The 25,278-nt window shown below is 57.4% G+C and overlaps 1 protein-coding gene across 2 annotated transcripts in view; it reads left to right on the forward strand.

Annotated features, from left to right (window-relative positions):
- The first annotated feature begins 2,553 nt into the window (after window positions 1-2,553).
- The window catches only part of PHACTR3 (phosphatase and actin regulator 3), a 210,408-nt gene continuing 187,683 nt past the window's right edge, over window positions 2,554-25,278 (forward strand). The window contains exon 1 of one of the 2 annotated variants that reach the window (XM_038572758.1): window positions 2,554-3,107. In XM_038572758.1, coding sequence (XP_038428686.1) covers window positions 2,990-3,107 — 118 coding nt within the window. In that variant the 5' untranslated portion in view covers window positions 2,554-2,989. Of the gene's footprint in view, window positions 3,108-5,943; window positions 5,967-25,278 lie in introns of those variants that run through there. The other variant, XM_038572760.1, reaches the window with a different exon arrangement.

The raw sequence follows: 25,278 nt of genomic DNA on the forward strand, positions 1-25,278 counted from the left end.
GAAGGTGCTTACCCAGCAGACTAGTTTCTTACGACCAGAAGCAGTGGTCACTTTTTTTTTTTTTTCAATTTAATGCTATTTTTATCATGGAATATTTCAAAGCCAGAGAAAAATACGACAAGCTGCATGTCTACTCAGCTCTGACAAATCACAATATTTTGCTAAAGCGTATTTTTTAACTAAATCTTGGTTGTCACTCTTGTCTTCTGTCTCTCCACTCCTGGAGCAAATGCCAAGTCTTCTCTCTTGTGCTTTTAGGTCCTGCCCATACGTTTGGCGGAGCGGGTGAATGGCATTGCAGTGCAGACCGTCTGAGGAGACTAGAAATTACTTTAGGTGGTGCATGGACAGGCATTTAGGAATACTGGCTCCCTTAAAAAAATTCTTTCCATGCTTTGTCCTTCTGGGAGCATTAAGAACATCTCTGTCTGGCGCCCAAGGGTCTGAACGCCTCTCCCACCCTGCCCATCTCCCTTTTCAGCAACGCGGGAGCCCGCAGGGGACCCGGGCGGGCAGGTCCCAGTCAGCACCATAGTCCTTCCCGGAGATGACAGGGAGGTCACCTCTCTGTCGCTGTGGCGATGGTTTTCTTTCAAACGCATGTAAGTGCCAAGAATTGATTTAAAGAAAAATCTCAAGCCAGTGGCAGCGCAGGTTCTGAGTAGGGAAGCCCAGAGAGGGGGAGGGGGGTGGGGGGAGGCAGAGAGCTGGAAGCCACTGGCGCCCTTGTTCTTCGCTGGGACCCTGGGCTGCCCTCCTTCCCCCCAGCCTGCTGGTCCATGTCTGTTCCTGCGCTGGCTCCCTCATCTCCATGTGGGAGGTGTTGATGGTGTGCTTAGTGGAGGTTCCAGAGTCCGCAGGGGGGCGGGGGGGCAGGGCTGGCTCTCGGGGGGCTCCAGAGGACTCACTTGGAGAGACTACAGGGCCAGAAGCCTCGGCCCTGCTGGTCCTGGCCTGTGACCCGGGCAGGCCGCTCACCCCTCTGCCTTGCCCTCACGTCTCAGGTGGGGACTCCAGTTGCCCGCAGCTCCTTAGGCATCGTGAGGAAGAACTGATCCCCCGAGTGAAGTGCTCAGCCCAGAGCTGGGCACATCCCCATCGGGCCCATTTCTATGGGGATCAAAAGTATTGTAGAAAATGTCCTCCCCATTTCCTCTTTGTTTCATGGTATCATTAACTGTGCCTGTTTTGGGGGGACATTTCCTGGTTTGTTGGTGACCATTCTCAGCTCTACCCTCCCCTCCAATCCTGGAAGACCCATTGTGGGGGTTGTTTCTGCATTTGTTCCCTATTGCATCTGTAATGCCTGATGTGGTACCCGGCACATGCTAGACTCTGCGGATTATTGGAATGAATGAATGAATGAATGCACGCGCACACACACACACACACACACACACACAGACACACACGTGCATGCACGCTTTCCCCGGAGCTGGTTGCTGCTGACAGCCCAAAGCTGTGCGTGGAAGGAGTGCCCATGTTACTTCCCCACTTCTTCTATGCTGCCAGGGTGCTCCCCCTACACCCCAGCCCTTCTTTAGGTCCTGAGGAACAGCCCCCTTGGCAAGTCCCAGTCCCTGCTCTGCCCTCGCCAGCTGCGGGACCCAGGCTAGCTCCTCCTCTGATCTCAACAGCGGACCTGCCCCCCCAATCCGGCGCTGTCTGTGAGAGGGGGTCACACCACTGCAGCTTCTGTGCACTGCCTCTGTGCGCAGTGAGTTTTAGGTGGGAGCAGCCTCCCCCCGTCCCTGTGGCCCAGCCATTTACTGGGCTTTCCTCTTTTCCTTATCCTTCCTGTCCCCTAGGCCTTAGCTGGAGACACTGGGGTTGCCTGTGCTTCCCCTACACCACTCTCTGAATGGTGAGAATTGCTCATTAGCACTTTGGAGGGCACCTCTGTAAGTGGCAGCCCTCGGGGGTGTCACCTTCGCTGCCTAGCCCATCAGCTCTATCGAGGCATCTGGGGGAAGCCTCCCTAGAAGGCACCCAGTGCCCCTCCTGCCTGATTCCTCCCAGGCAAGGGGCTAAGGGCCTGGAGGAAGCAGGGCTGGGCAGTGGGGAGGGGGTTAAGGTTGCGGGGCTAGAGCTCTGGAGGGCACCCCTGTCCGGCCCCCACCCCCCATGGTGGAGTCTGGGCAGCAGGACCTACTGGCCTCCATTACCCCGAGAGAGACAGGTCCCTGGAAACCAGCTGCCTGGAGCCGCTGGGGAGATTAGGCCCTGCCTCCAAGGGAGGGAGCCTCAGGGTCTCCTCCCCTCCCACTGGGGAGGGGAGAAATGGGACTGGGAGCCTTCTTGCTTCTCGAGCGCTGCGGGGGTGGGGGTGGGCAGTTCATAACTCCCGATCGGCCCCCACCTCCCTCGGGCAGGCAGGCACGCGGCAGGCAGCCCAGGTATTTGAGACCCCTCCCCATCACCACGCTGGCTCTCACTCCCCTCTCTCGTGACGTCATGCTCCTCTCGCATGGCATGATGGGAGAATCCTAATGTTTTCCAACAGATGCTCCAAGAACAGCTTTCAGATTAAAGCAATTGCAAGAGCAAAGATTTTCCTTTTTCCCTTTTTTTTCCGGGGGGGTGGGGGGGTGGGGTGGGGGGAGGGAGCGCCCCCAGAAATTCCTGGACATCACCCCCTGCCCCAAGCACGCAATAAACACTGGCAAGAAAAACTTTTTATTTCCTGGTTCAACTTTTTTTTTTTTTTTTGGCCTGGAATATAGACTGAAGAATGGGAATAAACACGAATAAATAGCAGAGCGAGGCCGCGCGCGCCGGGATGCGCCTGGCTGCAGCCGCGAGGCCATTGTCTCTGCGCCCTGAAGCCCGCCTGGCGTGGTCCCCGGGCTCCTTCCCTTTCCCTGCCCTTTTTGATTTTCCTTTTTTAAAACGACGCCCCCTCCAGCCCCCGCGCCCGTGACCTTGGCCGCCTCGGATGCTCTGATTCCACGCGGCTCGCTCCAACTTGCCCCCGCGCCGGCCAGGCCCGATGGCCGCGTCCGAGGACGGGAGCGGCTGCCTCGTGTCGCGGGGCCGCTCGCAGAGTGACCCCAGCGTCCTCACCGACTCCTCGGCCGCCTCCTCCGCCGACGCCGGGGAGAACCCAGGTAACGGGCCGGGCGAGGGGCCGGGCAGGTGGGCGGGCGGGGGGCAGGTGGCGCCTGGCTCGTCCGCGCTCCGCGCTCCGCAGCCGGGGAGCCGCGCCGGACCCGGGCGCTCGGGCCCCGCCGTCCGCGTCCCCGGGAGCGCGGCCAGGGCGCCGCGGAGCCTTTGTCCGGGGAAGCTCCGGGCTCCCGGGCGCTCCGCCTCGGCCCTCGGTGCAGGCGGCCGGGCTGCGGCGCCCCCTCCGCGGGGCTGCCCTGCGGCGGGGCCCGAGCAGCCGGGGCGAGAGACGCAGACTCGTGGCCGCCTCCGCCAGCGCGGGCTCCGAGCTCCGGGGCCGCCGGGGATGGGGGGCGCAGCGCTCCGGGGCGGCGGGGATGGGGGGGCGCAGCGCTCCGGGGCGGCCGGGGATGGGGGGCGCAGCGCTCCGGGGCGGCCGGGGATGGGGGGCGCAGAGCTCCGGGGCGGCCGGGGATGGGGGGCGCAGCGCTCCGGGGCCGCAGCGCGCAGGGCCTTCCGCGGGGCGCCCGACTCCCCCAGGCCCCGCGCACCTGGGCGCGCCCGCCCCTCGCGGCAGGTGCGCCCGCGGAGCTGGGGCGGGGAGCCCCGGGGCGTGCGCCCGCACCCAGCCCGCCTGGGCGACGACGGGGCGTGCACTCTGCCCGCTCCCCCGCCCCCGCGGCCGCGGCGATGGTGGAGGTGATAAATCTGGTTACAAAGGCGTCTATAGGGCTTGATTGATTACTTTCCAGAGAGGAAGAAAGGCCTAATAAAGCAGGAGGGGGGTGAGCTGCGCGGGGCCTGTCACCATGGAGACGCAGGAAGCAAAGTGATCATTAAAACCTTTCTCCACCAGAAGGCAATTTTCACTTCACAGAGAGAAGTCTGAAGCTTCTGAAATGTAGGGTTCAAAAAAAGAAATCAAAGCTGGGTGTTTTGGTATCAAGCCACTGGACTCGATTTCCTACCTTCCAGAAGCACAGTCCCCCCCCCCCCCCCCCCCCCCCCCCCCCCGCCCCACCTCATTAGATGATGTTTTAACGATAAGTCGCCCTCACCATCCTTAGAGGACTTATTCTCTCCGGATGCACCAGCCCCAGATGGGGACTTGATCGCGGGAAATGTGGGCATCAGAAGCCAGATAATCCCTGGGGCCGGGGTGAAGGCAGGCTTTGTGGGGAGGGATTCCTTCACTTCCCGGGAACACACAGGAGCCTTACTCCCTCGCTACAAAGAAGGACCTATTAAAGGCAGCTCTGTGGGCATCAGGGCCCCAATTTGAAATTTTAAACAATAAACCCATGCAAGGCTTGTAAGATTTCTTTGTTAGGACTGTTGACACTGTGTCACTTGGTCAAACTAAGGTACCAGCCGAGGAAATCCCGGGCTTTTCTACATCTGGGAGGGCAAGTTAATTTTCCTTGGAGTTTGAAGCCGAGCCTGCCGTAAGCCGACCCTTAAGGCTTTAATTAATCCTTTTATTAGGAATCGGGGATTAAGCCTGCAGCTCTCCATGATGGATTGGTTTTCTCTGTGTTGGAGATGCACATCCATGATTGTTCCAATTATGGAAGTTGAGTGGCTCGTCACGAGAGAATCCTTCCCAGCTCCTTTTGTCTCCCTGGCAGTAAAAGGAAGCAAACTTGAAACGGAAATTATGGAGGATTTAGCTTTTTGGCTGTCTGTGAGTTGATGCCTCCGTGGGTGGGAACAGAGGGCTCGGCAGGTGGCTGGTGCCAGTCCACCAGGGAGAGGTGGAAGGGCTTGGGTGATTACATGATGCCGTGGGAGGGCAAGCGCCCGAGTTAGCCTCTGGCTCGCGCGGTCAAAATGGGATCCTGAGAGCAGATGTCTGAGGTGCAAAGTCTAAGCGTGTACAATTCGGTGAGTCGTAGAACCTTGCTAAAGATACCAAGCAATTAAGTATTTATGGATTGTGTTAAGCAGAGGAGTTCTGGCAGAAAGAAAATCAGAATCTTCAAGTTGGAAGCAGCCCGGGAGCTTGAAGCAGGAAGGGTGGACGAGGGGAGCATTTTCTATAACTGCCTTGCCTGGTCGGCTCGGCACTGTGCTTGCATACCTCTTTGGATGGGGGACTCACTTCTTTCTGGGGGCAGTGCATGCTCCTCTTTGGGCAGACCTATTTAAAAATTCTCCACATGGCCCCTTGGAGCCTTCGAGCCATCAGTCCTGGTGGGACCTTCTCATGGTGCGTGTTACTGGGGGTTTCAGAGAGCCTGCTATTTTAGGGCAGTCATCACACCGATCCGAGTCTTCTACAGTAGGTCTGAAAAGTCCCAGCCCTCATCTTGCCCTCCCTTCAGGACCTCTTCATTTGTCCTCCTGCTGCTCTAAAGACCTACCCCTGAAAGTCGGAGCTGGTGTACCAGCTGTGGAATAACCCAGTAAAAGTCAAGGAAAGGAGTTGCCTCCTTTCGTCTGGACTCAATATTTTTGTAAGACAGCCCAAGATTGCGTTTGCCCTCGCTCCCCAAGTGCGTTTTTTTAAAGTAGGCACCATGCCCAGCGTGAGCCCGGCTTGGGGCTTGAACTCACGACCCTGAGATCAAGACGTGAGCTGAGATCAAGAGTTGGATGCTTAATGGACTGAGCCACCCAGGCACCCCCGAACGCATTTTTAATGCACCACTGTGCTCTTAGTAAAAACCCAGAACATTCTCGGAAAGGTAAACTACCCGTCTCTCCGTCGTTACCTCTGTGATGGGCTTAGAGGAGCTCCTCTGGACCTTTCCCGCAGGTTTATAGCTACGTGTTCTTGGACAAAGTCTTTAGGAAAACGCTGTGTGTAAGGTTCTTCGACTTGCGTTCCTACTCACACCGGGTCTTGGAGGTCTCGTCCCAGGGTATGTTTCCATCTCCCTCTCTCTTAATATGTGCATAGTATTCCAGGGAATAGTTTTTGTTTTATGTATTTGCGTGGTTTCCAGTTTTTACCCATCACAGTCAACCTGGCTGTGGTGACCCAGGCCAAGGCTCCTTGCGCTCATGAGTAAATTTCCCATAGGGTGTGTCCCATCTTGTGGAATGTCTGGGTCACAGGGGACCCGCATTTTCTTTTTATGATATTGCACCCTGGAAAACGTACCCATTGACATTCTTTCCAGAATCTCCGAGAGTGCCCTTTCTCTGATGGGTTGCCAACGTCTGAGCTCATCAATCTCCTTTTCTCGCACAGAGAGTGACAAATGGTGGCTCAGTGTGTTAATTTGTGGCTCCTTGATTGCTAGTGAGCTTGAGCAGCTTTTTGTGGCCTTATTAGTGCATTAAATCTCTCAGTGGCCACGTCCATGACCAGGGACGGCGTGGCAGGATGAGCGGTTTTCCCCGAGGGCCTCTCCTTCCTCGCTCTCCGCATCATTGCTGCGTTAATGATTCTGTCTGCATCTTTGCAAGACTCCTCTCTGTAAACCCCTTCTCTCTACCCACGGGCATGGGAGGACTTCTCCCAAAATTGAGCTTTTAACAAGGGAAGGCAGTGCACCCATGACCTCCTCCTTCCTAGGAGTTCCTGCTCACAGCGACTTCCGCTTTGCTCTCCGGCCTCTTTCGGCCCCTCCGTGCCAGGCGCCTGCCCTGGCACGATCCCGGGGCCCAGAGAAGGTGGTCTGGGACCTCCTTGCCCAGTGTGCGCCACCTGCTCGGCCTGCCCTGTCTCGTCCCCCCACTGTCCTTGTCTTGTCCCTCCTTCCTCTTTCTGACCCTCTCTTCCCTCGGACTCTGCTTTTCGCTCTCCTGGCTCCCTGCTCACCCAGCTTCTTCCTCTCTTCCCAGCAGGGCACCTTGGGGTCCGGGCAGAGCCTGTGCTGCCTTCTTCTTCCACTCTGAGTCCCTCCGGGTGCCTCGGCGGTTCCTACATGCAGGACCAGAGGCTGGGCTGAGAGCTGCCTGGGATACCTTTTAAAACATTTCTATGAGGCCTGGCCATTTCCCTTGGTAAAGATTCTGCTCTGGGATCCCTGGGTGGCGCAGGGGTTTAGCGCCTGCCTTTGGCCCAGGGCGCGATCCTGGAGACCCGGGATCGAATCCCACGTCAGGCTCCCGGTGCATGGAGCCTGCTTCTCCCTCTGCCTGTGTCTCTGCCTCTCTCTCTCTCTGTGTGACTATCATAAATAAATAAAAATTTAAAAAAAAAAAAAAAAAAAAAGATTCTGCTCTGGCGGGCCAAGCAGGTGGGGACCTTGGGTTAGGGCAGGATTTCTCAGACTTGGCACTGTTGACATTCATGGCCGGTCACTCTGCAGTAGGGGCCATCGTGTGTACCGTATGCAGACTGGTTAGCAGCATCCCTGGCCTCTATCTGCTAGATGACAGGAGCTCCGCAGCCCCTAGTTGTGACAACCAAAAATGTCTTCAGACCTTGCCAGGTGTCCTCTCGGGGCAGTCTCCCTGGAGAGCTGTGGGTGTAGATCATCATTCTGAAACCTGGCCGTGTGTCAGTCACCTGGAAGGCTTGTTGAAACCCCGCCTCCAGTGTTTCTGATCCAGCATGCCGGTGGTGGGCCCTGGTAACGTGCATTTCCAACAAGACACGCGGGTGCTGCTGGGAGATGCGGTTCAGGGGAGCTCATCCCAGGAAGCCTGGCGCCGCGGCCTCCATCTCTCTGCAGGCCACTTATGCACGTGTGTCCCCATCCACGTGTCCGCGTCCATGTGAGTGTCTGCATGGGCCCTGCCCTGCCCTGTCTTGACTCCTGAGTGCCAAGACCTCTGTGTCCTGCTGTCCCCTTCCCATCCTTCAGGTCTTGGGCTGTTACCACCCCTTCAGAACGCCTTCCTCGTTCACCTGGTTAGACTGAAGTAGACATCCTGCCCTAGCCAACCCCTGATCTTGTCCCTCAGTTCTGATTTGCTCATGGCGCTCATTGCTGCTTGGGGTCTCCGGGTCTGACATCTGTGTGGCCTGCCCCCCTCTAGGCCCGGAATCCAGCATGGACCTCACATGCAGGAGGCTCCAGTGAGCATTTGTGGAAGGAATGGGTGTGAGCACCAGGCCCCAGTGCCTTAGCTGATGGGGCTTGTGGCTGGCCAGCTGGACCGGCCCCGTGGAAAAGCAGCTCGGGCACAGCCAAAGGGTGGCCAAGAGGCCAGCAGCTGCATCCTCCTGTAGGGGCAGGTCTACTTCCGCCCTCTTGCCTGGAGAGAGAGAAGCCTTTTGGAGCCACATGTGCCCTCCTGAGCTGCAGATAGATGGACACAGAGACACCTCCCTCCCTGCCCTCCTGCTCGGTGGCCCACGCTGGCCCCTTGCCAGGTGTGTCACCCCTCCTGCAGACAGCTGGGCACCCCGTGCTCCATGGGGCTGCTTCCTCTCCTGCCAGCACGCCTCTCCCCTCCCCCCTGCTGGACCCTCGGTCCTGAGCCTCAGTCTTCTCTTCCCCCTTCCTGGTCCCGCGGCAGGGCGGGAGGTTTCCCAGAATGTCAACAGGGTCTGGTCTGTCCTTTGCTGCAGCTCCACGGCCAGGCGGTGACAAGGATGAGAGGGACGCGTCCCCTTCATCTGGGCGGTTCCTGCAGGGCCCCGTGCTCCTGTGCCCTGCTCCCCAGTGCGAGTCCTGGGGATCTCCCGGGGCCCTTGGCACAGTGTCCACACGCCTTAATTAGCAGCAGAGCTAGGCGGTAATTACCTTGCCGGCTTCTTTGGGCTTATTAAATGTAAAAGCTGGATGCTTTAAAAAGATACAGAGTTTAGAAACTTCAGAGCTTTCTCTCCGACGATAGAAGTGCTGCACACTCGTTACAGGAAACCACCGGCTACCTGTGAAGGTGCAGTTCCCTGCCCCCTTCTCACCCGATGCCACACAGAAGGCCGTGAGCACGGGAAGGTCACCACCGAGATCAGGGGCCCGGCTTGCCCCGCTCCACCCTGCGCCCCTCTTGATCACCTTGCCGATCACTCTTCGGGATGGTCTCACTGGTGAATCTGACAAGCTAGTTGATGTCGCGCCCTCTAGACAGCGCCGTCCAGCGCAGCAGTCCCTAGCTACCCGTAGCCATTTAAATCTGAGTTAAAGAAATTAAAATGAAAATTTCCCTTCCTCAGTCGCACCGACTACATTTTAAGAACTCAAAGGCCACATGGGGCTGGTGGCTTCCATACTGGATAGTGTAGATCTAGAACATTCCATCCCCACAGTGTTGGACAGCACTGCTCCGGACTGCAGACCCCCTGAGGGCAGGGCCTTGTCCATCGTCTTCCTGGTTGTGCCGCACTTAGTCGTTTCCCAGTGAATGTTTGTTGACTTAGTTCACCAGAGTGGGATCATCATGGTCCAGAGCTCTTCTTGGGCCTCCTTCAGTCTGATCTTCTCATGTTCTTAAGGGGAGGACGTTCAAACAGACACCATTTCTTATCCACACAAGATTAATTTATTTCAACTCAGTGAGCTTCCGCAGAGAAACTTAAGTATCGCATGTTTGGTGCTTGCTGGACGGTTCTCTTTGGTTGAGAGAGCAGTGACCTCCAGACATACACAGTCTGGAGCTGGATGGATGGGTCAAAGTCCTGGCTCTGCTGCATACAGGCTAAGTGACTTTGGGCAAGTCACCTCACCTCTCCAAACATCCATTTCCCTTATGTCACGTAGTGGTAATATTGTCCCTAACTCCTGGCAGGTGAGGCTTAGTGAGCTACTGTCTATTAAAGTGAGTAAATTTTGAGACACTGGTCACTGGTTTCATAGCTCCAAGGAGGCAAATGTCCCCTCAGACATTCTCTGATCACCTCGAGATCATTTTGTCTTCTATGAATAAAGTCAGGGGGCAGAGGGCCCTGTGATGAGAGTGGAGAGGTGTAGGAGGGACAGCTCCTGGGGCCATTTGCAACCCCTCCTAAAACTGGGTGCATGTGGAGGCCAAGCTGTCAGCCTCCCCATGTGTGAATGTGGGTAAGCCCATATTGACCCAGCAGGGGTTCCTCAGGACTCGGGGCCCCGGAGGGTCTCAGCATCCATTCTTAGGAAATAGTAATAAGAAAGAGGAGGAGATTCTGGTTCTGATTCAGATTCTGGTCTACCCACATGCTTCCTCCCTGTTCAGCCCAGGTACTCCTCCTCAGACGCTGCTTCCTCCTTGTCAGGCTCAGATACTCCTCCTCAGATGCTGCTTCCTCCCTGTCCAGCCCAGATACTCCTCCTCAGAAGCTGCTTCCTCCCTGTCCAGTCCCAGACCCTCCTTCTCAGACACTGCTTCCTTCCTGTCTGATCCAGATCCTCCTTCTCAGATGCTGCTTCCTCCCTGTCCAGCCCCAGATCCTCCTCCTCAGACCCTGCTTCCTTCCTGTCCAGCAGATCCTTCTGCTCAGACGCTGCTCCCCAGCTACCTGCCAGCCCCCTGCTCACTCTGCAGTCCATCCAGAGCCCCCTCACCTTCTCCCAGTTACCAATTCTGGTGCTATAATTCTGGGACAGCATTTTGGCGATCTTGAAATAAGACCTGAATGTGTATTTGGTGGGGAGGGGATTGTTTCACTTTTGTGAGTCTGCCTGGCGGGCTCTTCTGGGGAAGGGCACCTTCTGGAGGGACACAGCTGAGCCACTGTAACACTTCAGGCTGCGGATGGTCATACCAGGTGCAGCTGCCCATGAGGAAGTGGAGGGTGGGAATATTCTGGACACCCCACCGGTGCTTCAACCAGACTGTCATTTATGGGCTGGACATAAATTGTTACAGGGAGAGAGGCAAGAGGATAAAGTGTGAACATAACCAATGGATATCAGAGGATTTAGGATTTATTATTTTGAATCTGCAAGGTGGGAGCTATTCCATGTCTTATAAAATCGTTTCATATGGGGTGTGAGCCACGGGATCTACAGGGGTCGCACCATGGCAAGCAGGTGAGTCAGGGAGCACAGTGCTTGCATAGACCCAGTTAGGACCATGCGGGAACATCATTACCAGATCACCCTATTTATATCCAGAGTCTGGACATCCAGGTTTTTAATGTGAAATGTGATTTTTAAATATTACCAAGTTCATCAGTTAGGGATTGGTTTGGCTTCATGTAATAGGAAAGCTAAGTAGTGGCTAAAATAAGATCGATGTTTTCTCTTATGGAAGGGCGGGTGGCACACCTGGTTGCAGGGTCCAAGGCTCTGTGACTCTTGCTAGCTGCTGGTTACAGGCTGGTTGCTATACCTCTAGCAGCAGATACACCTTATGGGCAGGAAGAAGGGATTGGTGACAGGTTGAGGGGTGTCCACCTGCTGAGTCATGATGCTGCCTTCCTGGGAGCCCCACCCAGGGACACCCACTTATACCTCCTTGGCCAGAAGGGCTTCGGATTGCCACTGGCAACTGCTGGGGGCTCGGACATGTGGGTTTTGTTTGGTTTGTGGTTGTTTGTTTTGGATAGATGCCTGGTTACCCCTAATGGGAAAAGAAGGGGATAGTCAGACTGGCTATAGGTAATCAGCTGCAGTCCTTGCCACGCCAACCTAAAAACAAACAAAATCCCAACCCAAACCAAGCGCATCTGGGGCTGCATGTGGCCTGCAGGCTGCCCTTTGAAAAATATGTAGAAGGAATCTCCGGGAGGCTGAAGCAATTATCATGTTTCATGACATTTCTTTACCAAGAAATTAAAGGTTGGACTAAGATGTGTGATCTCAGCCTGAACATTATGTCCATCCAAATTTTATTTGATAATATTTATCCAGGGTACGAGACTGACAAGGTCACTGGCCTTCACGCAGCTGACAGTCTGGTAAATTATTGATAGCTGGAGTGAAAATGTGCCTGTTGTCAACTCTGTGTTCCACACGGGGCCATCATGCTATCTTCCCTTTCATCTCCTTCTAAGCCCTTGAGGTGGCTCAGCAGGGCTGGGGAGGGCTGGGGGCGCCCAGTGTCCCACCCCTGGGCACAGATGCAGGGAGGGGTGGCGGGGGAGAGCTTGAATCCAGGGAGCCTGATGCCCCGCCCACGGCCTGCCCCACCCATCAGTGCTGGCTCCTTCATACACCTCACCTGAAGGCTCTGGTCTCTTAGATGAACAGGTACCTGGGTTCCATCCCTTTCCTGGCTCCGGCGACCCATCGACAGGTGTATGTGTATCTGTAGTGGCATAAACACACAGACGCAGACATACTCTTCCACTTATTTCCCAGGCCATTTAACCAGAATGGCCACCGGGATGACATTTATTTATTGAAAGTCAGGCAAGGTGGTGGCAGAGAAATCCGCTGTCGGCGGAGTCATCGAACGTTTCATCTTTAACAGGCTGGGGCGGCGTCTCTGTTTGTTAGAGCAAGTCACTGGGTGGGTAGTTTGGCAATGCACCTTACCTAATGGGCACGGCACAAGTAGCCTGACATGAGTGGACGGTCACAAAATGAATCTGCCAAGACCCAGGTGGAGGACAGAGCTATGGCCACCTGGCTTACTAAATGTACTTATTACACATTGTTATGCAGTGGTTTAATTTTATTTATTTATTTATTTATTTATTTATTTATTTATTTATTTAAGATTTTATTTATTCATGAGAGAGACAGAGAGAGAGGCAGAGACACAGGCAGAGGGAGAAGCAGGCTCCATGCAGGGAGCCCGACGTGGGACTCGATCCCTCGTCCCCAGGATCACGCCCTGGGCTAAAGGCGGCGCTGAGAAGCTGAACCCCCCCCACCCCCCCCCCCCCCCCCCGGGCTGCCCTATGCAGTTGTTTTAAATGTAACACTTTGTTAAAGGCACCATCTGTCTCAATACTCTTACTGATGAGTTGTGTTACTACTTTACTTTTTTGGTCCCACTACTTCTTGGAAGTTTGTACCCATGTGCAGAAAAATTTTTTGCCTTGTTGTAATCACTGGCTCAGGGGATTTGAATAAAGTCAGAGAGAGGTGCCAGAAATTATCCTTTTGCTTCCCTTTGGCAGGAAAGCATCGTCTCGGGCAATGTTAATTCGGGGATGACTGTTCTGCAGTCACATGAGTCAGGTTGTTGCTGACCTTGGCACATTTGTCAGCAGGGTCTCCCGTGCAAGGCTCCTGAGTGCTCGCGAGCATCAGGATGTCTCAGCACCTGGGTGCTGCTGTGCCGGGGTCACCTGGCTCTGCCCCACATTCTGTGTTTTCTTGTTAGACTCCGGGTATGGTGGGGGATATGGATTCTCCATAGAGAGTGGTCGTCTATGATCTTCCTTTAAACCAGATTTATTTACATACAGAAGAAGATGACCTTAAACCATGAATCAAGTAGCTGGGGTCAGACATTGAAACATGAGGAGACCCAGACACAGCAAAGGTCATAAAGGTGGTGTCGGTTTCAGGGAAATGGGGGAAATGCCATAGATTATCATCCAGGGCTTGTGACTCTGGTTGGTATTCATCTGCTGACACAGTTGGCCCTGCGGTGTGCAGGGAGCAAGGTGTGTGTGGGGGCGTGTAAAGAAGTATTGCCCATCCTGGAAGCTCACGGTTTGACTAGCGGCCTACCACATCAACAAGGACGATGATGGGGTCCCCGTGTCCCAAGCACCAGACCTCTCAAGTTTGTCCCCTTCTGTGTTATATCTAGTTCATCCCCTACTAGCGATCAGCGTCTGCAGCAGGGGAGCGCAGGCAGGTGCCTGCAGGCTGGGGGGTCGAGGATCGAGGCTGGCTCAGCTAGCGCCCCTTTCTCTGCATGTACCTCACCCTCCATGGACCCAGCAGTGCTGTCTTGTGGCAGCGGGGTAGATGCACGGAGCCTCTTAGTGTCCAGGGCCTGCATTTCTGCCTCAGTCTATGAGAGCGAGCACACGTGCAGTCGAAGGCCAAGGAGAGGGAAATGAACCCCCCTCGGTGGGAGGAGCAGGCAAGTCACAGCAGATACAGCAGGGGTGGAGAACTGGGGCCGCGGTGCAGTGCGCACAGGAGGCTCCCTTCTCTTCCTAGACCACGAGCTCCCAGAGACGAGGCGTCTCCCGCTGCCTCTAACAAGGCAGGCCTGACGTAGGGAGGCCGACAGACAAGGTCTGGAGGGGGGAGCTGGCAGGGACGTGGACTCTCTGGTGTCACACTTCCTGGGTCTGCATGACTTGGACAGAGCCACTTGACGCCTCTGAGGCTCGGTTTCCCCATCTGTAAAATGAGGATTACTTGTAGCAGTGTCTACCGTGAAGGGTGGTCATGAGGATTGGGGGTGGGTTGGCCTCTATAAAGCGTGGAGCACAATGCCTGTCGCTACGGAGAAGCTTCCACCCAAGTCCTCTTGGTGGCTCCTGGGCATTTTGGCCAGTGACAGTGGGGGGCTCTGATCCTGTGCAGTATCGAGGCCCTGACTCCCATGTCTCCCACTGGTGCCCTCACGATGTTGCCAGAAGAGTCCCTCCTGGCTTGAGGTCAGCACCGCCAGGCGACATCAGGCATCCCTTCTCACCTCCCCACCCTCGTCCCTGCTTGACCCTTCATTCCTCTGCAGGCCCTGTGCCCCTCTTCCTAGCTGGGGGGCTGGGCTGCGGCAGTGTAACAGACCCAGGTCGAAGGCCAAGGTCGAAGGCTGAGTCACAGCCCCAGCTGGGATGACGCCGTGAGCGTGCTGGGCTGATGCTTGGGGTTGGCCTTGGGCCCAGGAGCGGGCATGGGGACAGCCGGGCCCTCCTGCTCCTCTTGTGTTTTCCTGCCCCCAGTCCTCCTGGGTAGCTGGTTCGGCCTTAATATGAAGCAACGGAAGATTGAGGGATAATTTATTATTTTGTCATAGTGCTCGAGTGGGAGGGTGAGTAGTGGGGGACGTTTTGTCACACAAACATGGAACATTCCAAGCACCGCTTTGTGCTTCTGCTCGTCTGGCAGCCCGTGCGGTGGGGGCACAGGCCCCTCTCTCTGTGTCCCCCCGGGAGCTCACCTTTTTCTTAAGGTCATTACTGCAAACACTGGTGATGACTAATATTTTTCCAGCTTTTCCCACTTTCTGGGAACTATATTTGTACCTTTTTTCTGTCAGGATTTGTGTTGTCCACCGTTGTGTTCGCAGCTCCAGAACTCCGGTCCTGCTCAGTGTGGACGTCCCCTGAACACTGGCTTTATCTTGAGTGTATGGTACTGACACCCTGCAGCTCCTTCTTCCTACTTGCAGGGACCCATAAGGGAGAGTAGGATTGAGGGGGGAAAAGCCCCCCTAGCAAAGAACAGCCACAACGGGGCATGAGGACTTCGGGGCGAATGGTCTTGACTTTTTGGAGATTCCTGGAGCAGATAGATGAGCAGGTGTAAAGGGCAGCTGCTCAGAGCACAACTTATTGGTGGTACGCCTTGCTAAAAAGAAGCCTACAAATTTGTTAATAATTAGTCTCTGTGTTGTTTTTTTAAATGAACTAATGACAATTTATTCCAAGAGGACATTAGCCTGGAGCAGCTGTTCTCTCAGGGAAATAGAGGCTCCAGTCACTCATCTTGTTTTTCTGGTTCCTTTTTCCGACCCTGGGCGGAGCTGACGTTGCATCTTGCTTGGCAAACCCTTTGGCTGGGGGCACAGGGCGTTTCTCCCACTGGCACTCAGGAGCCTAGTGACCGAACATTTCATGGGGTGGGCCATCACTCACTGCAGAGAGGGTGTAAGAGGGCTTCTCCCCACAGAGAGGGAGAGCCCCGCTTGGGAAGAGAAGAGGCACGGAGCACACGCATGACGACACCAGGTGGCTCATTGCAAGCAGGGTGCCCCCTCCACCTCCCTGCCTTCCTTCCTCCCATGGGCCAAACCGAGTGCCTTCTCTTAGGCCAGGTGTGATGGCAGGCATGGGGACAGACGGTCAGCAGAGGCCTTGCCCCGTCCCTGTCGTGTAGCTTGGGGGGGCGGGCTGGGACCGGGTTATCCCGTAGGTGAACGCTAGTCTCACCAGGATGGGGCCGCCCTGGTGCTGAGAAGGGGCCTACAGGCTGGGGGAGCTCGGACAAGGTGTCACTTGAGTCAAGGCCCAGAAGGTGGGATGGAGCGAACCCGCCCAAGTGGGAAGGGCAGGGTTTTCTGGGTGGAGAAGATGGCCCATGCAAAGGCCCAGAGGTGGGAGGGAGCTCGAGGGGTGCTGGAGGGTGGGGAGGAGTGGGGAGTGTGGTGGGATGGTGTGGAGGAGGGAGGGAGGTGCCTGGAGGGGGGGCCGGGGCGTCCGTGTGTGCACACGCGTGTGCGCCTGTGTGCCAGGGAGAGAGGGGCTGACAGGCAATTCTCAGGGCCTGTGAAGACTTCGCATTTCCAGCCTGCTTTTCCCTCCGGCTAGCAGACCCCTGTGGGGTGTTGGTGAGGGACCCTGGCTGCAGGCAGACGTGACTTCCCTGGGGTTTCTCCTGAGAGGGCTCTGTCCTCCCGTGGGTGGGGGCCCAGAATCAGGCCTCACTGAGGGGATGGGGGGCACCACTGTGGGGTCCCTGTCGCCTTTGGGGAGCTTGGGGACCATCCCAGCATTGGGGCTGGGAGCGTGATGGGGGCACCTGCCCTGTGCCACCCGTCCTCCCCCCTCCCTGCCCCTGCGACGAGGGACCTGTGAGTCCGTATTCACCGCCATGCACCATCCAGAGCCCCTCCACGTGTTTCTCCCAGCGGCCTTTCTCCCCCGCTGCCTGTGCACCGGGTGCTGAGCACAGGCCCCTGCACCCTGAGGTCCAGGGCTTTGGTGGGTGGCGCCCGTGCTGGGTGCTGAGGGGAAAGAAGGTGGGCGGGCCCGGAGGACTGAGGGGTAGGGTCTCCCTCCTCCCCCTCCCTCCCTCCCTTTGTTCCCCTTTGTCCTTCCTTCCTTGTCTCCCTCCCCCCCACCCGCTGCTCCTCCCTCCTGCCTCCCCGAAAAGAAGAGGCAGTGGTGGGGGACCCTCCCCAGCAGCTCTTTGAAGGGCAGCGTGCCATCTGTCTTCCAGGCGATAACGCTCACATAGCTTCTCGCGCTTACTTTTGGCAAAAATTGTTGGGGGAGGGAGTCCTGGCACACGTGTGTGCACGTGTGTGTATGTGTGCACGGATATGGTGTGTGCGCGTTGAGCTAACTGCTGTAACTCCTCACATGTTTTTAACATTTATTTTATTTATTTGTTTTTGTTTAAACTATTTATTTTGGAGAGTGAGCATGAGTGCCTGCGTGCACAGCAGAGGGGAGGGAGGGGAGTCTCCAGTGGACTCCCCGCGAGCGAGCGCAGGTTCCCCACGAGGGGCTCCATCTCAGGACCCTGGGATCATCACCTGATCCACAATCAAGAGTTGGATGCTCCCCCCCTGACCGAGGCACCTGGGCGCCCCCTCCTCATCATGGGATGAGGCATCAGGCAGGAGGGGACCGGGCCCGGCCCCCCGTCCAATGGTCCCACGTTCCTGCAGATGGCTGGAGCCCGCACCCCCACCCGGCGCCCCCCGCTGGCCTCGCAGGTGCCTGGGCATCAGCTGGTTCTCGTGCCCTCCTTCGTGCGTGGAAACCGTGACCTCCACTTCCCGAGAGGCGGGTGACCTGGGCGCAGGACTGTCGCCGGTGGCCGGTGAAGGCGAGGCGCCCTGCGGCTGGCAGCTCCCCCGGGTCCCCTGGGTCCCCCGGCGGAGTCTGGGGGGGCGGCACTCCACTGTGCTGGGAAGGCCTCGGGACAGTAACCCACGCGCATCCCCGCCCCGGAAGTCAGGGCAGAGAAGGGAAGGGGGGTGTTTCCGGGGGGCGGGGGGAGCAGAGAGCGCTTTGTGAAAAACAAACAGGTGTTTAAAGCTGGAAACGCTGTACCTGTAAATGTAGAGAAACCCGCGAGGCCGGACACGGAGGGGGCAGGTCGCCAGTGCGGGCCGGCGGGGTCTGGCCAGTGCCTGCTCCTCCTGTCCCAGCCTCCGTTTCCCCCCGCGGGGTGGGGACCCTGTGGTCATGCGCGCGCCGCGTGGTCCTGGTCGGCCCAGAGCGATGCGGGGTGTCCTGTGGGGCGCTGTCTCCCGTACGGGCCCTTCCTCGATTACTGGAAACGGGTGTCACCCGTGCTCCCGGTCCTCCTCCCCGAGGCAGCCCCGCGGTGCTGTCAGAAGACTGCTCTGCGGTACTTGCCTTAGCCTCTTCCCCTTCTCCGCCTTGCTTTCCCCTCTTCAAGCTGGGTCTGGGGATGGATGTGGAATCTGAAGGGAACGAGGGAACGAGCCAGAAGTCGCAGGTGGCTGTTCCAGGCCGAGGGAGCAGCGTGTGGCGGCCCTGTGGCGGAAGGGGGTGTCGAGTGTGAGCACCGGGGTCGGGGTGGGGGGGGGAGACGGGGGGTGGTGCAGCCTGAGCCTGTGGGAGGTCGTTACCTGAGAGGAAGTGACGGGGACACGTAGGTGGACGTGGGATGCGCAGGGGGAGCCCTGGGTGCGCGGCAGGGGAGGGGAATGGGAGGGACACCGAGGTGCGTGGCCTGTGCCCTCAGATGGGGAGGATTGAGGTGAGCGATTTGGGGAAGGGGAGGGAGGAGCTCAACTTTAGGAGACAGAGCGGGGCAGCTGCCAAGAGGGACCTGGACGTGTAAGCCGGGCGGGTGGGGAACAAGATCATGCTGACGTGCAAACGGAGGCCCGTGCTTTCCTTCGCAGTCTGGGTGTGGGCCTCCGGGAGTGACTTCAAATGTCACCCAGGCTCTTCCCTGTCTCGTGTGACGTCGGGGGACCCTGAGCAGCCAGCCAGCTGCCTGTCCACCTACGGCCTGGGCGTAGCACTGCCAGCGGGGGGCGGGGGGCAGCCCGGCAGAGTCCCTGGCCCCCTGCAGCGAGGTTGAGCATTGTGCTGGCCACACCGGGGGCTCCATCTGGGTCAGAACTCAGACTCTGGGGGGTGGTGCCGAGGGGAGCGGGATGCTGGGTCAGGTTGTGCAGCCTCAAGTCCTAAGTCTGGGAGACCTCAGGTCAGTTGCTGGACTTCCCTGGGCCCCCCTTCACCTGGGAAAAGAGGACGACAATGTGACTCAAACTGTTTCCAAAGGAGGCCCCAGCCATTACCTGCCACCACACCCTGGTTGCAGTGTCACTTTGCCGTGTCCCCCATCTGGAGGGCGGCCGTCTCCAGCTCCCCCTGGTGTCCCCGGTCACTTGCTTGGACCCACAGGGTGTAGCAGAAGCAACACGGTATGACTTGTGGGTCTGGCTTCTGTCTCAGCCGTCTGGACTGCCGTGCAGAACTGTTTGGGCCCTTCTGCCAGAAGAGCACGAGGTGGCCCGTGACAGCCAGCGCCGGCTGCCAGCTGGTGAGTGCAGCCGTCCTGGGGGACCCCAGCCCAGGCCAGGCTCCCAGCTGAACGCAGCTGCACGAGAGAGCCCTCCCCGACGCCGAGCAGATGCAAGTGAACCACGAAGTCCTGAAATAGTCCTGAAATATGCCGTTGTGGGCTGGTTTGTTACGCGCCGATAGGTAACCGATACAAACTCTTGCTGGTCCCGGGGGCTATTTCTCACACTGTGTGTGGCCCTTTGTTCCAAGCTGCTGGGCAGGTGCTGCCTTTTCTATAAGGTTTTTCTCTGTTTCTGGCAGATTCTGGGTCTGCAGTGAATTCGGAGGATGCACCTGTTACAGGTGCGGCTGTCTGTGCTGATGGTCTGTGTCGATGGCTTCAAAGGTTTCTGTCCTGCGAACCAGGACCAGGGAGAGCTGAGTGCCTCTCGTGCCGGGGAGAGGCCAGCCCATCAGAGGACACCCGGGTTGGGTTGGAGTTTTGAAGGATATTCAACTCAGGTGTTCTGAGCCGGGCATGTTCCTTGCCTTCCCCTCTGGGGATCTAAAAAACTGCAGTCAATCTGAATGTTCTCCCCAGACTTTGGGATTGGCAGCCGTTATCAGCAAGTATTTATTGAGCACCTGTTCTGTGCCCGCCTCTGGTTTGGGTGCTGGGGATACAGCAGTGGAGACTATGACGTCCCCGCCTCTGCTGAGTGAATCGTCTAGGGAGATGAGGGGAAACATGGCAGAAAGCGATGGATGGTGATGTGACACTAGACAGTGATACATGCCCCCAAGCCAGGCTGGAGGAGGGAGGGGGGTAGGGAGCAGAGGCTGGCTGTGTTTGGGTGGCATGGCCAGAGACACAAGACGGAAGTGAAGGAATTAGTCATATAAATGCCTTGGAGAATAGCCCTCTAGGCAGAAGGATAGGAAGTACAAAGGTCCTGGGGTAGATGTGTGCTTGGGGTGTTGGTGAACAGGGGGACAGTGCGTGATGGGGGAGTGGAGGCACTGAAGCCAGTGCGGCTTGGGCAGCCAGGGTTGGATGCTGGCGAGGTGCCGAGGCCCAGCTGGGGACGTGGCTTAGTTTCCAGAGCTAACGCTTGGAAGGGGGTTGCCCTGGCTGCAGCGGGGCATCAGGCTGTGTGGACAGGAGTGCGTCAGGTAGTCAGAGATCGCAGTGGCTGAGAGCATAGTGTTCGTAGCTGCTGTTCGGTACCTGCCTCCTGTTCCCCACGACCACCGCTGCCTTGTCCTCCTCTGTGGTTCCAGCCCTGCCCACGTGGCAGGTGGGCACCAGGTGGTGGGCTGGAGCCCCCCAGGCCGGAGCTGGCGCACAAGTGCCATGCGTGGCGTGCACGTCCTGCTGCATGGTTGCCGTCCTGCTGGTAGCTTGAAATTGGCCGCAGTGGAAGTATTTACACCACGGGCACCCAGGACGGGGACCCCACCTGCGGCGTGCGCTGGGTGCCCCGGGCCCTCTACCCTGAAGCACGGGTGTGGAGGCTGAACGTCGGGGAGCCACGCCTGAGGGCGGCCCTAGGTGCAGGGGAGCTCCTGCCTCATCTTTTGTCTTTGGGGTGGGCCATGCTCACAGCTCCTGCGAGTCCGCCCTGCAGCAGTGACCTTCGGACCGCACCGCACCTGCACGAGGTCTCCTGTTCCGTCGCTCCCACTTCCTGGGACCAGATCCCGAGCCGACGGCGTCCTCTGAAGCCCGCCCCGGGCTCTGCTTCCGGGGACATCAGACCATCACACATCTCCGCGTGTGCTGTGAAGGGGGAGCCCGCTGGGTGTGCCGAGGGGGGGAGGGGGGCGGGGGTGGTCCCGAGGGTTCCGGCCTGAGCGCCTGGACAGCTGTGGCCATCGGGGAGACGCCGCAGCCTGCAGAGGTGCAGACACACCTGGGTGGGACAGCACTGAGTGGCCGGGGCACCCTCTGGCGGCCCGCTGTGCCCCCCCAGGCCCGGGAAGCATGGCCCTCCCTCCCCCTCCGCTGCTCCCCCCTCCCTCCCTGCCTGTCATCTACTCACCTGTAGCCCTCATCTCTCTAGGATCCATTATCTGTTTGCCTACCTGCCATCCCCATCTTTTCACCTACCGATTGATCCATCATCCATCAATCTGTGAACCTCCTCTATCAATCATCTACTGACCGCTCTCCGTCATCTGTGTACCCCCGTCTGTGTGTCAGGCTCCCGTCTACCCATCCATCACTCACTTCCCTCCAGCCCTGCCCTAGACTCCTGCCCAGATGGAGCCTTGCCCCTGCTTGAATGCCCCCCGGGACAGGCAAGTCACTACTTCCTCAGGGTTCTTTCTTTTTTTTTTAAGATTTTATTTATTTGTTTAAGAGAGAAAGAGAGTCCATGTGAGAGAGAGAGAGAGAGAGAGAGAGAGACACATAAGCAGAGGGGGGCAGAAGGAGAGGGAGAAACAGGTCCCCCCACCCCCGCAGAGCAGGGAGCCTGAGGTGAGGCTCGATCCCAGGACCCCAGGATCATGACCTGAGCCGAAGGCAGACGCTTCACGGACTGAGCCCCCCGGGCGCCCCGACTTCCTCAGGATCCTGGTGAGAAGTTTCCAGGGCCCGTGACCTCTTGAGCACGGTGTCATCTGGACGCCGTGCTTCCCTCCCGTTTCCTCGGCCCAGGATTTATTTACACTCTCCACTTGCCGGGAGAGAGGCACTTGGGAGTCCAGAGCCTGCGTCCCCGGGCAGGGCGGCCCTGGGCGAGCGGGGAAGAAAGGGCCCAGTCAGTGTGGGGGCGCCCCCCTCCGCCGCAGCTCCCCTGCTTTGGCTCCCCCGGCAAAGGCGGCTTTGTGCTGCCCGTGGACAAGGCTCGCCATTGAGGCAGGCCCCGGGACGCCGTGGAAGAGCAAATGATGGCTGGAAACTGAAATTAGGCGTTTCACAGAGAGCGCGGCCTGCGCGCGTCGGCCCGAGCGCCTGCGCCTCAATGAGGCCTTTGCTCTCAGGCTGCGCCGAGCCTCCTCTCCGCGGGAGAAAGCTAGCCCTGTTCCCTCCCGGGGCTGCGGCTGACAAAATGAACAAAACCACAAAGAAATGCAAAGTGGCGAGACCGTTGGTTCCTTTCTCCTGGCAGCCAGGGGGCCTCCGAACCTGCCTGTGGGGGAATGAGCGTTCTGGAAGGTTCCCTACAGCTCCTTTTCATTTCTTTTTAAAAGATTTTATTTATATATTCATGAGAGACACAGACAGAGGGAGAAGCAGGCTCCCTGCAGGGAGCCCAACTTGGGACTCAATCCTGGGACCCCAGGGTCACGCCCTGAGCCGAAGGCAGATGCTCAACCACTGAGCCCCCCGGGTGCTCACAGCTGGGCCCGAAGGAGGCTGGCCTCTCGGAAAGACCCGTGGCCGTGTTGCCTGTGAGCCGCTTGCAAGGGGCAAAGGTTTGCTCTTTAATTTTTTTTTACATTTTCTGAACTCTTTATTTCTAAGTCCATTTTAAACTCACGTGGCAGTCATGGGACACAGTCACGCCTTCGCTCTCACCGGTCGCTGACACCAGGAGACTGACTTTGCGGCAATATTCGAACCAGAGGCCCGAGCCAGCGTCCTCAGGCTTTACCTGCACATGTTGGCTGTAAGTTGTGTGAAATTTTATCAGTTACAGATTTACCACAGGCAGGTGAGACTTTACTGGCAGATTGAAAGCATCTGGCTCCTGAGATGCCACCAGTCCTTCGGGGCTGATGTAGGTCTTCCCGCCCAACCTCAGGAGCCCTCCCCACCTTCTGCACAAGCCGCCCCAGGGCCTTAGTTTCCCCGCGTTCCCCTCCCCTCGTGGGGCTATGGGGGTTCCCTGGGGTGGCTGGAAATGAGCACTACAGACTATGGAGGCGAAACTTATTCTCTCGTGTTCTGGAGGCTGGAAGTCCCAGATCAAGGCACGGGCCGTGGCGGGGTAGCAGGGGTGGTTTCTTCTGAGCCTCATGAGGGAGCATCCTTCCAGGCTTCTTGCTGCGGCCGCCTGCAGACCGTACCTTCCCCTGGGTCTCTTGGTGTCGCCTTCCCTCTGTGACCAGGCAGGTGATCAGGGCCCCCTGCTAAATGATCTCCTTGTAACTGGATCACCTCTGTAAAGACCCTGTCTCCAAATAAGGCCACGTTCCAGGGAGCTGTGGGTGGCACTTCAAGTGTGGATTTTGGAGGATTTATTTATTATTTATTAAATACTTTATTTATTCATTCATGAGAGACACAGAGAGAGGGGCAGAGACACAGGCAGAGGGAGAAGCAGGGTCCCTGCGGGATGCCCGATGAGGGACTCGATCCCAGGACCCTGGGACCATGACCTGAGCTGAAGGTGATGCTCAACCACTGAGCCACCCAGGTGCCCCAGATTTCAGAGAATTTAGAGGGGATGGTTCAACCCATAAGAGTGGCCCTCCCTGCCATCCCTCTGAGGGCAGAAGCGGCCCGTCTCCGTCCACACCATCACCTCCTCCTACCTCGGCTAGGACCCTCCCCTCTTACATCTCAGCCTTCCTTGCTCCTTCCTCCTCTGGGCGCGGATGTCATGCTCAGGGATTCCTCACTTCGGCAAAAGTGACCCGTGAGCCTCCCAACCACCTCTCCTCCCGGAGTCGGCCTGGCCGCACTTTCCCCCAAAGCTGGACCGGTCAGGTATCAGTTGCAAGTAACCAACAACCCAATTCGAATTGGCTTCCCCTGGGAAGGGATTTATCGGTGCAAGTGGGGAATCAGCCTGGCGCCGCGTTCCCTGAGTTCAGGCACAGTGGGAGCCACGTGTTTAGACCTTGGCATCGGGACTCTTGCTCACCCTCACTCCTGTTTGCTTCTCTCTGTTGGTTTCGTTTTCTGGAAGGCTGTCTCCATAGGATGGCTCTTGGCAGTTCCAGACTTACTCCTTATGGCTCAGCAGTCTCTGCAGAAAGGGAGTCCCCGAGCCAGGTGAGTGAGGTGCTTTGGGCAGCTGCTGTTTGAGCTTACCTGAGTCACCTGTCCAGTCCCAACCACTCATTGACCGGAGAGTGAGGGCGGAGGATTTTGACTGGCCGGGTCGCATGCCTGCCCCTTGCACCTGAGCCAGGTCAGCTCCACCGAGGCTCATACACTGAGATGGGGCAGGGTGGTCCTCAGAAGAAAGGTGGGATGCTGCAGGGTGCAGGCAGAGTGGGGATGTGGTGGCCACGCAGGGGGTAGAGCGGTGCACCTCCGAGGACAGGTGCCCAGGCTGTGTTTCCGGCGGTCCTTGGCTGTGCCAGTTGCAGCTTTCCTGCCACACGCTCCACCTGTCCTCATAACGTGTCTCCACCTTGGACTCTGAGCGCATCCCTACCCAGCTCCTGGATGCCTTCTCTTCTCTCTCCAAGAGCTTGAGCGTTTCGTCCCAATATCCTATTCTTTTTCTGTGTTTGTAACTCTTACATCTTTTTAGGGGCTGTTTGTTTACCGTCTCCCTCTCCCTCTCACCCCACCCTGATCACGGGTTCCAGGACTGCAGAGATCCTGTCTGCCTTGTTCCCCCGCGTGGGGCCAGCGCCCAGACGCCAACTAGTGTATGTTCTCAGACAGCTGTGTTGTCTGGGACAAGTTACTTAACCTCCCTGGCCTGGCATTTCTTTAGTTATTATCTGTGATAATGGTTCTCACTTCAGAGGCTCATTGTGATAATTTCATGAGACAACCTACGGAAAAGCACTTAGGGCTTGATGCTTGGGAAGAGCTGAGCAGAGCAGCCTTGTTATTGTGAATATGCTCTGGCTTGACCGTGAGAGGTGCTGGGACATGCTGGTTGGACTCTGGGGCACCCGCCGGGGTGGGTACTGGCTGGGTGGCCTTGGGCAGGTTGGTCAACCATCCTGGGCCTCGGCTTCCTCATCTGCAAAGTGAGAGTAGCAGGAACAGCCACCTACAGGAAGTATTTATGAGCCAAGCACTTACAGCCGTGTCTGGCTCAGATCAGCCTGTGGACGTACTAGGTCTTGTCGTTGGTGTTTGTTACTGTCAGGCCACAACTCAAATGCCACTTCCCTGGAGCCAGCTGCTTTATTTTATT

This window comes from Canis lupus, chromosome 24 (genome assembly GCF_011100685.1).
Source record: "Canis lupus familiaris isolate Mischka breed German Shepherd chromosome 24, alternate assembly UU_Cfam_GSD_1.0, whole genome shotgun sequence".
Taxonomy (NCBI): domain Eukaryota; kingdom Metazoa; phylum Chordata; class Mammalia; order Carnivora; family Canidae; genus Canis; species Canis lupus.